The sequence below is a fragment of the Trichechus manatus genome, unplaced genomic scaffold (genome assembly GCF_000243295.1).
Source record: "Trichechus manatus latirostris isolate Lorelei unplaced genomic scaffold, TriManLat1.0 scaffold00008, whole genome shotgun sequence".
Lineage (NCBI taxonomy): Eukaryota > Metazoa > Chordata > Mammalia > Sirenia > Trichechidae > Trichechus > Trichechus manatus.
The window spans coordinates 12,392,314-12,406,329 of record NW_004443944.1 but is presented as its reverse complement, the minus strand read 5'-3'; the positions used below and the strand labels follow the sequence as shown (position 1 = coordinate 12,406,329).

The following is a 14,016-nucleotide window of genomic DNA, read 5'->3' as shown; positions in this document are numbered from 1 at the left end:
TTCCGCTCTTTAGTCCTTTTGTGGGTAAAATGGGGATGTTGGTGGTGTTAGCGTCATTCTAGTAAAGATTCAAAGACACACACAAACAGCACTGTGAACTGGGAACTACAGTGCTGGATAGGTGTCGGCTGCTATTATCGTAATTATAATAACAATAATAGATTATTATTTAACGATCTGCACTCAGATTTGGCATGAGGAATAGCACTGGGCATGGGGAGCCTCAGAGTGCCCAGCAGAAGTGAAGGCAGCAGGGACAACCCCCAAGCACCCCACATCTGCTGAGACTGAAGCCTCTGAGCCTTGGCTGGGAGGTGCTTCTAGCAGAGGTGTGACTTGCCGCCGGTAAAAATGTTCTGTAGCCCCTCCTTTCACTGAGGGTGTAACGGGCCACCACTTTCTGCCAGAGCACAGGGCCTCATGCCCCACCCTGGTGTGACTGTTAAAACCAAGTGCCCTGTTTACAGACATTATGACACCCTACCGCCAGCAGCTCACAGCCTCACACACTTGCTGCCGGCTTTCGGTTTTGTTTTTTTTGGCTCCTTGGTATTTCCCCTACTTTCCAGTGCGCTCAGGTGCATCTGAGAGGCTGGCTGCTTTATTGAATCCTGGTTTGCAGCGGGAGGGTCTCGGGTCTTCAGGTTATTCATTCATGATATTGCTTAAAATGTAAGATTGTTACATGAATTTCACTGAGCACCAAAATCTTTTTCTCTGATGCTTCTGCTCATTGATCTCTGAGACCCACTGGGCTCAAATGGACTACAGGCAGTCCCCAGATTACAAATGAGTTCCGTTCCTAAATCTGTCTTTAAGTCGAATTGGAATGTAAGTCAGAACAGTTAGGTACAGTTCGTATCTAATGTCAGTCAAATGTTTGTCTTAGTATACAGTATACAGTGTACCTTTCTATGCATTAAAAAACATTAAAGAACACTTCCAGACACACTATCTTTAACATGATATACAGTAATAATAATAATGTTTTGATACATGCCCATTTATTACAAACCATTGTATGTACCTCGAATTTTTAATATAGTGGGCTTTACGGGGTTGGTTGTAACTACGGGTTGCATATAAGTCCAACCTTAGCAACCCTGGGACTGCCTGTGCTTGCAGCTCCTTTTCCACACAACTGCCCTTCAACTATCAGAAGACAGCTTTCACATCTCCCCAGCACACCTTGCTTCCTTACTCTCCTCCCAATGTTAAAAACTCTCCATGTGGGGGACTGTGGGGGGCGGGACTGTGGGGGGCGGGGTTGCTGCTTCTCTCATTCTCATGGCACAGGCCCTTGTAGCATTATCCCTGACTCCGTCTGAATTCGCTTCTCTGGCTAATTAAAGACGGCTTGTCAACAAATAACTAATTAATTACAACTATAAGAAGAGCTAGGTGGGAAAGCAGAGAGAAACCTAACCTAGGGGTGGGAGGAGAGGGGGAAATCAGGGTAGACTTCTAGGTGGAGGTGACTTTTAGAGTGGGATTGAAAAGTGGGAATTAACCAGAGGAGGTGGGAAAGATCATTATAGGTTAAGTGATGAACTCAACCCTTATTGGCTAAGGGCTTGCTGTGAGCCAGGCCCTGTGCTAATAAGCACTTTCCATGTGCTATTTCATTTAATTTTCACAGCCCTCTGATTTGGTAAGTAAGGAGACGTAACACAGAGCAGCTCCAAGTGTCTTCCATGTAAGAACCCACTGAAGCCTCACTAGAACCTTCTGAAGTGAGTACTATTACTGCCCCCTTTTTACAGTTGAGGAAATACAGACACCAAGACCGGAAGTTACCTGCCTGAGGTCACATGGTCAGCCACTGATAGTCAGGATTTGAACTCAGGCAGTCTGGTTTAGGACCCCAGACTCTTAACTACCAAATCTGATTGCCTCTCTATTTATTCTTGTCCCTACTTTAAAATGAGACATCAAGGACTCATGCAATTTGTAAGTGGTCACCCCGCTCCTAAGCCCCTACACAGCTAAGTTTCAAACTCAGGAACCTGACTCCAAACTCCATAATTTTAAGCCATGAGCTTAGAATGTGCATGTGGGGTGCTTACTTTTTCCCCCAGTATCAACAGCTAGGAGCCCTGGTGATGCAGTGGTTAAGTGGTCAGCTGCTAACCAAAAGGTCCCCAGCTCGAGCCCACCAGTCACTCCACAGGAGAAAGACGTGGCAGCCTGGTTCTGTAAAGATTTACAGCCTTAGAAATCCCATGGGCAGTTCTACTCTGTCAAACAGGGTTGCTACAGTCGGAATCGACTTGACAGCAACGGGTTGGGTGGTTTTTTATCAACACCTAACATTACTGCTCCCATATGACAGTGGGGCCCTGGTGGCCCTGGTCGGCAGTTCAAATCCACCAGCCGCTCCTGGGAAACCCTATGGGGCAGTTATACTATGTCTTATGGGGTTGCTATGAGTGGGAATCGACTCAGTGGCAATGGGTTTGGTTTTCTGGGCTTTATATTAAAGTACTAAAATCAGCTGAGAAACGAGAGGCAGCTTTCAAAGCCATCAGGCAGAGAGTAAGTTTCACTTTACACTCAAATATTACTGGACAAGTAGGGGACACGGGCTGTGTGAGAGAAAAGGGTTTGACTTAATGAAGAACTGAAGAAGGGACAAACAAGTTCTGGAAAGCATTTGGGTGAGGGGTCTCTCGAGAAAGCTGCTGGTTTGGGGGGGTCAGACTGGGTTCTTGGGTGCTGAGTAACTCTCCAACCCGGCTGAGATCCAGAATCTCCCAGGAGCTTGTTAAAAATACAGATGCCTGAGCCTCAGGCCCAGAGATTGGGGTGCAGATGGCAGGGCCTGGGCACCAGTATCTTTAACAAGCTCCCTGGGGATCCTGATCCATCGGCAGATTTGGAAATTGCCAGCTAGCCAAACCTTGAAGCTCAAACTTGGGAGGAGATAGATCCAGAACATCAAACTAAATAAATTAAAACAAAAAAACAAAGACGAACATACAAAAACAGGATTCTAGTTTATATTAAGGGGGGAGGAACAATTTGGAAAAGGAGGGTGAGAATGGCTACACCATTTGATGAATGTAATCAATGTCACTGAGCTGTACATGTAGAAACTATTGAATTTGTGTGTGTTCTGCGGTGTATATTCTCAACAACAATAAAAAAATAAAATAAATTAATAAAAACCAAAGAAACTGGATTCTGCTTGCTTTACTGGCACAGAAGCCAGAGCTATCAGGAGAAGCTGAGTCAGCCAGAGAGGAAAGAAAATACAGACATTTGGTTCACTCATCGTCCATCCCCACATGCCCATTAGTCTCTAAGTTAATAAAAGCAGTCGCTTATTGAATCCAAGTTCTCTGTCCCAGGCCCTTTAGATAGAGTATAGCAGAATCCTGGAAATAACCCAGTCATGTAGCTACGATTAGTGCCCTTGTTTGTTGTTGTTAGCTGCTGCTAAGTCGGCCCCAACTCATGGTGACCTCATGCCAAGAGAAAGAAACTGCCCAGTCCTGCACCTTTGCATGATTGCAAATAGGACAATTGTGATACATAAGGTTTTTGTTGGCTGATTTTTGGACGTAGATTGCCAGGCCTTTCTTCCTAGTCTTAGTCTAGAAGCTCCACTGAAACCTGTTTAGCATCATAGCAACACACAAGCCTCCGCTGACAAGCAGGTGGGATGGTGGCTGCACATGAGGTTCACTGGCCAGGAATCGAACCTGGGTCTCCTGCATGGAAGGTGAGAATTCTAGGACTGAACCAGCACTACCTCCCCCTTAGCCCTGTTTACAGATGGCAACTCAAGCTAGAGAGATTAAGTGAATGGCCCACGGTCCAGGGCAGGCTGGGATGCAAACCCAGTCTATCTTCGGAGCTTCTAGCTCCTTCAGTGCTGTGCAGTGTACGCACCGAGAGTTCGAGGCAGACCTCGAGCACGGCCAGAGGGAATGATCGCTGGGCAGTGGAGATGCTAAGCGGCAGGGAACATCTTTGTATCAAGGGCTCAGAGCAGCTCTCTGGACGTGCAGTCAGCTTCACCAATGGACGTGAAATGTAAGCAGCTGTTATTTACTCAACAACATCAAGTGTCTTTGTGCAAGCACCATCCTAGGTGCTGGAAATCCAGTGGTGAACCCGAGGGGGACAGGTCCCGACTTCACAATGCATATAATGTAGTAATGGGGGCAGACCTTAAGTCTATTTTATGATTTTTTTTTTTAAACACACAGCAGAAACGTTATTTTGGATATATTAAGAAAAACAACTGCAAAACTTTATTGCCAAAAAATTCAAAGATCATACCAATGTAAAATTCAGAAGGTAAAATTCACTCTCCCACTCATACGCCCACCACTCATCTGTCAGTTTGTCGTACTGTGCCGGCTGGCAGGTTGCTGTGATGCTGGAAGCTGTGCCACTGGTATTTGAAATACCAGCAGGGTCACCCATGGTGGACAGGTTTCGGTGGAGCTTCCAGACTAAGACAAATTAGGAAGAAGGACCTGGTGGTCTACTTTTGAAACCACTGGGCAGTGAAAACCTAAGGAATAGCAGTGGAACACTGTCTGATACAGTGCCGGAAAATGAGCCCCCCAAGTTGGAAGGAACTCAAAATATGACTGGGGCGGGGCTGCCTCCTCAAAGTAGAGTTGACCTTAATGATGTGGATGGAGTAAAGCTTTAGGGACCTTCATTTGCTGATGTGGCATGACTCAAAATGAGAAGAAACAGCTGCAAACATCCATAAGTAATTGGAATGTGGACTGTACAAAGTATGAATCTAGGAAAATCGGAAGTTGTGAAAAATGAAATGGAACGCTTGCAGGTAGATATCCTAGGCATTAGTGAGCTGAAATGAACTGGTATTGGTCATTTTGAATTGGACAATCATATAGTCTACTATGCCAGGAATGCCAAATTGAATAGGAATGACATCACATTCATTGTCAAAAGAACATTTCATGATCAATCCTGAAGTACAACGCCGTCGGTGACAGGATAATATTCATATGCCTACAAGGAAGACCAGTTAATACAAGGGTTATTGCAATTTATGCACCAACCACTAAAGCCAAAAATGAAGAAACTGAAGATTTTTATCAACTTCTGCAGTCAGAAATAGATCAAGCATGCAATCAAGATGCACTAATAATTGCTGGTGATTGGAATGTGAAAGTTAAAAACAAAGAAGGATCAGTACTTGGAAAATATGGCCATGGTAATAGAAAAAATGCCAGAGATCACATGATAGAATTTCACAACAATGACCTATTCATTAAAAATACCTTTTATAAACAACATAAATGGCGACTATACTCATGGACCTCACCAGGTGGAATGCAAAGGAATCAAATCAACTACATCTGTGGGAAGAGACGATGGAGAAGCTCAATATCATCAGTCAGAACAAGGCCAGGGGCTGACTGCAGAACAGACAATCAACAGCTCATATGCAAGCTCAAGTTGAAGCTGAAGAAAATTAAAACAAGATCACGAGAGCCAAAGTACAACCTTGAGTATATCCCACATGAATTTAGAGACCATCTCAAGAATAGATTTATTTGATGCATTGGACACAAATGGCTGAACACCAGACAAAGTTGTGGGGTGACATCCAGGACAACATACATGAAGAAAGCAATACATCATTAAAAAGACCGGAAAGAAAAGACCAAAAGGGATGTCAGAAGAAATGCTGAAACTTGCTCTTGAATGCAGAGTAGCTAATGCTAATGGAAGAAATGATGAAGTAAAAGAGCTGAACAGAAGATTTCAAAGGGCAGCTCGAGAAGACAAAGTATTACAATGACATCTACAAAGACCTGGAGATAGAAAACCAAAAGGGAAGAACATGCTCAGCATTTCTCAAGCTGAAAGGAATGAAGAAAAAATGCAAGCCTCGAGTTGCAATTTTGAAGGATTCTATGGGCAAAATATGGAACAACATGGGAAACATCAAAAGAAGATGGAAGGAATACAGTCACTGTACCAAAAAGAATTGACCGACATTCAACCATTTCAGGAGGCAGCATATGATTAGAACCGATGGTACTGAAGAAAGAAGTCCAAGCTGCACTGAAAGCACTGGCAAAAAACAAAGCTCCAGGAATTGACGGAATTCAACTGAGATGTTTCAACAAACGGATGCAAGGCTGGAAAGACTCACTTGTCTATGCCAAGAAATTTGGACGACAGCTACCTGGACTGACAGAGATCTGTATTTGTCCCCATTCCAAAGAAAGGTGATCCAAGAGAATGCAGAAATTATAAAACAATATCAATATCACATGCAAGTAAAATTTTGAAGATAATTCAGAAACAGTTGCAGCGGAACATTGACAGGAAACTGCCAGAAATTCAAGCCAGATTCAGAAGAAGACATGGAATGAGAGATATCATTGCTGATGTCACACAGACCTTGGCTGAAAGCAGAGAATACCAGAAATATGTTTACGTGTGTTTTGCTGACTACACAAAGGCATACAACTGTGTGGATCATAACAAATTATAACCATGGCGAAGAAAAGGAATTCCAGAACACTACATTGTGCTCATGCGGAACCTGTGCATAGACCAAGAGGCAGCCATTCAAACAGAACACGGGGATACTTCATGGTTAAAATCAGGAAAGGTGTGCATCCGGGTGGTATTCTTTCACCTTATGTATTCAATCTGTATGCTGAGCAACTAATCTGAGAAGCTGGACTATATGAAGAACAGGGCATCAGGTCTGGAGGAAGACTCATTAACAAACTGTGATATGCAGATGATACAACCTTGCTTGCTGAAAGCGAAGACGACTTTGAAGCACTTATTGATGAAGATCAAAGACTACAGCCTCCAGTATGGATTGTACTTCAAGATAAAACAAAAATCCTCACAACTGGACCAACAAGCAACATCATGATAAACAGAGAAAAGACTGAAGTTGTCAAGGATTTCATTTTACTTGGATCCACAATCAATGCCCATGGAAGCAGCAGTCAATAAATCAAATAGTGTATTGTATTAGGCAAATCTGCTGCAAAAGATCTCTTTAAAGTGTATGAAAAGCAAAGATGTCACTTTGAGAACTAAAGTGCACCTGACCCAAACCATGGTATTTTCAATCTTCTCATATGCATACGAAAGCTGGACAATGAATAAGCAAGATCAAAGAATTGACACCTTTGAATTATGGTGTTGGCGAAGAATACTGAATATACCATGGACTGCCAGAAGAAGGAACAAATCTGTCTTGGATGAAGTACAGCCAGAATGCTCCTTAGAAGCAAGGATGGCGACACTTTGTCTCATGTACTGTGAGCATGTTATCAGGAGGGACCAGTTCCTGGAGACGGACATCATGCTTGGTAGAGTAGAGGGTCAGCAAAAAAGAGGAAGACTCTCAATGAGATGGACTGACACAGTGGCTGCAACAATGGGCTCAAGCATAACGATTGTGAGGATGGTGCAGGATGGGACAGTGTTTTGTTCTGTTGTACACAGGGTCGCTATGAGTCGGAACTGACTCGATAGCGCCTAGTAACAACTTGTATATATCATCTGCTGCCCTTTACTAACTTTTCCACTTAGTTCTTTTTCTCTAGTTTTATTGACTTTAGGAGTTCTTTATATATGAAGAACATTACGCCTTAGTCATAGCTTCTGCAAAACTTTTTCCATGTTGTTGGTTTGCCCCTTGACTTTGTTTATACTTCTTTTTACAAACTTTATTTGTAACCATATTTATTATTCTTTTTTCTTGATGGGTGAGGTGCAGTCTACAAACCTGTCTTCTTTGGTAGGCACAGTTATACATATATATACTACATATAATACATATTATGTATATATATACATATCTATATACGCATAAACACCGGGTGCCATCAAGTTGATTCTGACTCGTGTAGAAGTAGAATTGTGCTTCACAGGGTTTTCAATGGCTGATTTTTCAGACATAGATTGTCAGCCTTTTCTTCCAAGACGCCTCTGGATGGACTCGAACCTACAACCTTTTAGTTAGTAGCTAAGTGTGTTAACTGTCTGTATCACCCAGGGTCTTCTACGTATAAAAAACCCGTTGCTGTCGAGCCAATTCCAACTCATAGCGACCCTATAGGACAGAGCAGAACTGCCCCACAGGGTTTCCAAGGAGCACCTGGTGGATTCAAACTACTCACCATTTGGTTAGTAGCTGAGCTCTTAACCACTACACCATCATGGCTCCCTCTTATATACAGATAGAGAGACAGAAAGGAGCCCTGGTGGCACAGTGGTTAAGCGTTCATCTGCTAACCAGAAGGTTGGCAGTTCGAATCCACCAGCTGCTCCTTGGAAACCCCATGGGGCAGTTCTACTCTGTCTCATAGCGTTGCTATGAATCAGAATCAGCACACAACAAACATGTATATATTTATAAATTAAAAATTTGAATGCCTTTAACTAAGCAAGGCTAAGTACTAACTATCTCATAAATGCATTACTTTATAATTTTAAATTATCTGTTTGGCCCCTTAAGACGAGTTACATACATTTACCAAGAATGTGTAGGTATGGGTGTGTGTGAAGTATTCACTCTAGGACTTTTATGATTTCATTTTGCACCTTTAAGTTTTGGATCCATTTGTCATTTGCTTTGGTGGAGCCAGCCAGCATGACCAAGAGCAGCAATGGGTCTGTTTTTCTGGGCGACAGCACAGGGGAGGGGAGGCATCAACGCCAGTTTGTATGTTTTTTTTAAAAACACTTTTTTCTTCTTTTACACAAGTAATGCAAACCCAGGGGTCACCTACATACTCCCACCACCCGAAACAACCACCCTTTAATTGTGATGTATTTCCTGCGAGAATTTTTTTTCTTAAAACATAGGTTTTTGTTTTAGAAACCTGCTTTTTGTCTATTTGATTTCTTTAACATGTGACAATACTTTATAACTGCTAACACTGAATGTTTTAACCTAGCAGTTCCTAAACGTGGCTGGGCAGCTGGCTTCCCAGTGGAGCTTGTTAAAAATAACGAATCAGCAACCCTAGGGGGCAGGATCTGAGAACCTGTATTTTTTAACAGGTTCCACAAGGCGTTTGGTGCACAGCAAGGTCAACCTAAGCGACCCTCCAGCCTCCAGCCGTACCTGTGATGGTCTGGGTTTCCGAAGTGATGGTTCTGGTGGTGGTCTGCGTCTGGGTGGCAGGCACTGTTTCCTCTGATACAAACTGGACTGTGCTGGGGGTCGCCCCGGGCGTGCCGGTCAGCTGGCAGCCACTTTGCTTGTGAGCTACAAAGGCATCCAGGTTGTTAAACTGTTGCTTGCAGATGCCACAGATGTGGATGTCAGGAGTCAGCTCAACCAGCACCGTTGTGCCACCTGGAACTCCATGGGACAAAAGAAAGTCACAGATCAACTCCAAATAGCTTTACATTACAATGCAAACCAGATTCCACAGGAGGAAAAAATGGCATAGTGGTGGAGGCCCTGGATGGCTCAAACAGTTAAGTGCTCCTCTACTAACTAAAAAGCTAGTGGTTCAGACCCACCCAGAGGTGCCTTGGAAGAAAGGCCTGGTGATCTGCTTCCAAAAGGTCATGGCCTTGAATTCTGACACACGACTTGATGGTTGGTTTAGTTAGGCAGCAGTCATGGCTAGCTCCTGGACCAGTGTCCATTCTGCTCCTCTCTTCTTCCTTGCAAAACCAATACCAAACCAAACCCATTGCTGTCAAGTCAACTCCAACTCATAGTGACCCTATAGGACATGACAGGACTGCCCCATAGGGTTTCCAAGGCTGTACACCTTTATGGAAGCAGACTGCCACATCCTTCTCCTGTGGAGCAGCTGATGGGTTTGAACTGCTGACCTTTCAGTTAGCAGTTGAATGCTTAACCACTGTCCCACCAGGCTCCTCTCTTCCTTGCAAACGGAATCTCAGTTCTGTCCTAGCAGCAATGTACCCAGACCCAAGTGATGGTCCATGATGCACTGCTGGCCATTTGGGTAGGAAAGTTCTTTGGTGTGTGGGGCTGCCTGTACTTTGCAGGACCAGCAGCCATCTCCTACCCCAACTAAAAGCTAGTTGTAGCTCCCAGTTACTGTGGAAACCAATCCTTCCACATTTCTAAATACTCCCCCATATGAAGAACCACTAGTCTAAATAATCTTGGTCCCCTAAATTCTTGGGAACCCCTCCAGCACGGTGCTGGAAGAACTTCTGGGAAAATTTTGGCTTTCCTGAAAAAAAAAAGGGAGCAGATTTGGCTGGTACTAGTACCTGTTCCCCTCTTCTTTTGATCTTGAATACAGATGTGATACCAGGGGCTTCTGCAGCCATCTTGTAACTATGAGGAAAATGCTAAAATCCCATCAGAAGTGTGGGCCCTTACTTCACTGATTCCATGCAACAACCCTGGAATCATCTACTTCCAGATTTCTTGTTAGGCCACGACATTTTAGTTTTTTGTTACTTGTAGCCAAAATTCATTCCTACAGATAGGGACATTATTTCATGCTAACAGTGCTACTAAGAGTTAATACCATCTTAATATTTGCAAAGCACTTAGTACAGTATCTGGCACCACCTTAGAAAGTGCTATAAAAATGTTTGTTAAAAAAAATAAATACAACTAATTAATAAATCTCGAAATAATGACTACTTAAGTTTTTAGGTTTTTAATTCCTTGCCTTATTATAAGATAACTCATGTTTATAACAGAAAATTTTGAAGAAAAGAAACATATAAAGAACCAGGCAGAAAATCACTAACAATCTTTCCACCTATGCCTACCATAAACATTACAAAATACTTCCATTTTCTTTACGCTTAAAAAGTTGCATAAGAGCGTGAGGTATTGTAAAATTAATCCTTTTTTCACATATCACATAAGCATCGTTCTATATCATTAAGAGCTCTTTATAAATATAATTAAGAGGACCTAGCAGTGCAATGCTTAAGTGCTCAGCTGCTAATCCAAAGGTTAGCAGTTCGAACTCACCAGTTGCTCCATGGGAGAAAAGACCTGGCAATCTGCTCCTGTAAAGGTTACAGCCCAGGAAACTCTCCAGGGCAGTTCTACTATGTCACGTAGGGTCGCTATGAGTGGGAATCAATGGAACATAACAGCAGCATAAATAATTCAATGGCAACACATTATTCCATGGTACACGTGTGTCATCATCTTCTGAACAAGTATATAGTATTGATGTTATTTCCAATTTTCCCTAAGTCTAAATAAAATGAGAAGCATCTTTGTGCATAGGTGGTTGTTGTCCAAGCATCATACTTTTCTTAACAATTGTAAGATATTTACCTTCTATCCAATTTTCCCCAGGTCAGAGACAAGAAATCTCTGTGCAGAAGTACACTGCTAAGGAGAGCTCCTCAGGGCTGGGGCAGAGTGTTCTACAAGCCGCCTTGCAGAGTGCCACGTGCACTCTGTTGTTGTTAGGCACCGGCCAGTCGGTTCCGACTCACAGCAACCCTACGTACAACAGAACGAACCACTGCCCTGTCCTGCGCCTCCTCGCAATGGTTGCTGTGTTTGCACTTAAGTTCTTTGAAACCAATGGACACAAGAAACGAAGGCTTTTCTTCTCTGGGGAGCACCCCGCCCAGTAGCTGCTGAGGTACCCATGGGCCTAAGAGGAAAACAAGGAGCTGAGCGATGAGGGGACTTGCATCATTGACGATTTCTTAACGACAGACGGGACTGATATCCAGGCCCAATTTCTCACTGGGACCTAAGAGGGTTTTAATAACAAATGATGTTCCCAGTATGGTGGAAAGTGCACAAGTAATGACCTTGACTTGCACTGGAGTCCTGACTGACACTTAGTAACAAGTGACTTGGACTTGGGTTTCCTCATCCACAAAATGGGGAGAAGGGAAGCTCCTACTTCACAGGGTTGTTGTGAGGATTAAATGAGATGTTGCTTACAAGAGGCCAGCTCAGGGGCCCCCACAGGGTTACGTGGTTATTACTGAAGTAACTTTTTGACTTTGAAAGCATCCCCGGCTGAAAATTTGGAATGATAAAAGATCCCTACCCTATGGGCTTGTGGTGAGAATTAACTGAGACCAAATTTAAAAAGGGGGCACGGGGAAGTGCCCACCACCCCCACTTCCTTTATCTGTCATAAGGTTCTCCAACCCTGTTTCAGCCTCAGAATGACCTGAGGGCGTAGAGGGGAGAGGGAGGGAGGGGGTTGTTAAACAAGCAGGTATCTGAGCCCTATTTCGGAGATACTGAGTCATAATGGGGGTAGGGCGGGGAGGTGGGGTTTGAGGAAATCTGTACTTCTCACAAGTCATATAAGCAATACCCAGCCAAGTTTGGGAGCCAATGTCTCCACAACTGTTAACAGTAGCAGCTCACAAGCTGAGTGCTTACTATGTACCAGGTGGCTGCAAACCCCTCTGCCGGGGGTTCTCAAAATTTATGTGCTTCAGAATTGCTCAGGCAGCTGGAGGAGGACGGCCGATTCCCGGGCCCCACCCCAGAGAGCTTCCGAGTGGGGCGGGGAAGCTTTCCTCAGTCAGCGCTTGTGCTCTCAGGTGGCTGGTGGGCGCTCGGCCTCTGGACCACACTTTGGGAAACAATGCACCGGGCGAAACCAGGGGCATAAGGCTGCTGCCCTCACAGGAAATGAAAAACGAACCCCAAACTCAAAGAAAGCGACCACGGCCCAGTTTTCCATTCAGAGCCCCACTTTTAAGGTGGAAAAGGCTTTGCAATGAGCCAGTCAGTCCTCATGAAAACCCTCCAATCCCAGGTTCCAAGGATTTCGAGCCAGCGAGGCAGAAGTTTTCCCATCAGCGTTGTCCCGGTTACCCGAAATTCCACCCCCACCCCCAAACTCCGCCTGGGGGGCGGGGAATGCCCCGAGGGGGTGGCGATTGTCTCAACAGCATTCCCCCCCACCGCTCCTCTGCAAGGGGTCTTGCCAGGCTGTAGAGCGCCCTCCACCTGACGCTGGGTTGGGTGCGCCCACCCCAAGCACCCTCCGGCGCCCCCTGCGCCGCGCGCCCGCCGCGGTCCCCGAGAACCGGCTCGTAGCCGTCACCCCGATTTCGGGGCCCCGGGCCTCCTGGCTGCGGCGCAGACGTGCTTGGGCCCGGGCCTTGGAGCGCGCACTGGGCCCCGGAGCGCGCGCTCGCCGGAAAAGCACTTACTTTGCACGGAGCCCGGGAACCCCTCGGCCTCGCTGCTCGCGTTCATGGCCGCAGATGGGGAGCCCGGGACGGCCGGGACGCCGATGCGGGGCGCGGAGTTACATGATGCGAGGACTTTTCCTTTTATTTTTCCACCCCCCCGGCGGCCTTCTCCCAGCTCCGCGAGGCTGGGAGGACGGATGTAAAGCCGGCGCCACTTCCGCTGCCTAGAGGGCGCTGGCCGCGCCGCCCAGCTAGCTTGCAGCGGTGCTCCCCTGGGAGCGCGGGGAGACCCGAGGCCGGGCACAAGGCCCCGGGGACCTGATGGTGAGCACGCGCCCCGGAAGCTTCGGGGACCCCGGGCGGCGAGGGGCGCGCCCCGCCCGCACTCCCGCGGGGCCTCCCGGGCTCGGCCGCCCGTGCACCTGCAGCCCTGAGCTTCGGGCGGCCCCCGGGCCGCCTCGCTGGTTTGCAAAGAGACCGCGTCCGGGTGCAGTTGGGGGTGGGGGGTGCAGGAGCGCTGCCGACCTGGGAGAAACTCCCGCTGAGCGGCCGCACGCGGCTGCTCTCCTGCTCAGATAGGGAGATAGGGAAATAGAGGACCATACTGATGTGCAAGATAAGAGTACCAACTGTGATCACAACGCTAAAGAGCCCCCCGCTCCGCCACTCTGGAGACTTTCCAACTTTATTGTGCACCAAGATCACCTGGAGGCTCATTAGAACACGGACTGCCGCTGCCCCCCACCCCCGAGTTTCTGATTCAGTAGTCTGGGATGGGGCCCGAGAATTTGCATTTCGAAGTTCAGTGGTGAGGGGCCCTGAAGCTGGTCGGTGTTCACACTCGGAGAACACTGCTCTCTTTGATCTGTCCCCGCTCACCTACCTTCTGCTTCAGCCCCA

General features: G+C 46.1%; 1 protein-coding gene across 4 annotated transcripts in view; it reads right to left on the bottom strand.

The window, feature by feature from the left end:
• ZFP64 (ZFP64 zinc finger protein) overlaps positions 1-13,488 on the bottom strand; it is a 77,132-nt gene extending 63,644 nt beyond the window's left edge. For 2 of the 4 annotated variants that reach the window (XM_012559225.2, XM_004370231.2), the window contains exons 1-2: positions 13,135-13,180; positions 9,101-9,340 (exon numbers count right to left, since the gene is read on the bottom strand). In XM_012559225.2, coding sequence (XP_012414679.1) covers positions 9,101-9,340; positions 13,135-13,180 — 286 coding nt within the window. Of the gene's footprint in view, positions 1-9,100; positions 9,341-13,134 lie in introns of all 4 variants that reach the window. The other 2 variants (XM_004370230.2, XM_004370229.2) reach the window with 2 other exon arrangements.
• Positions 13,489-14,016: the final 528 nt, after the last annotated feature.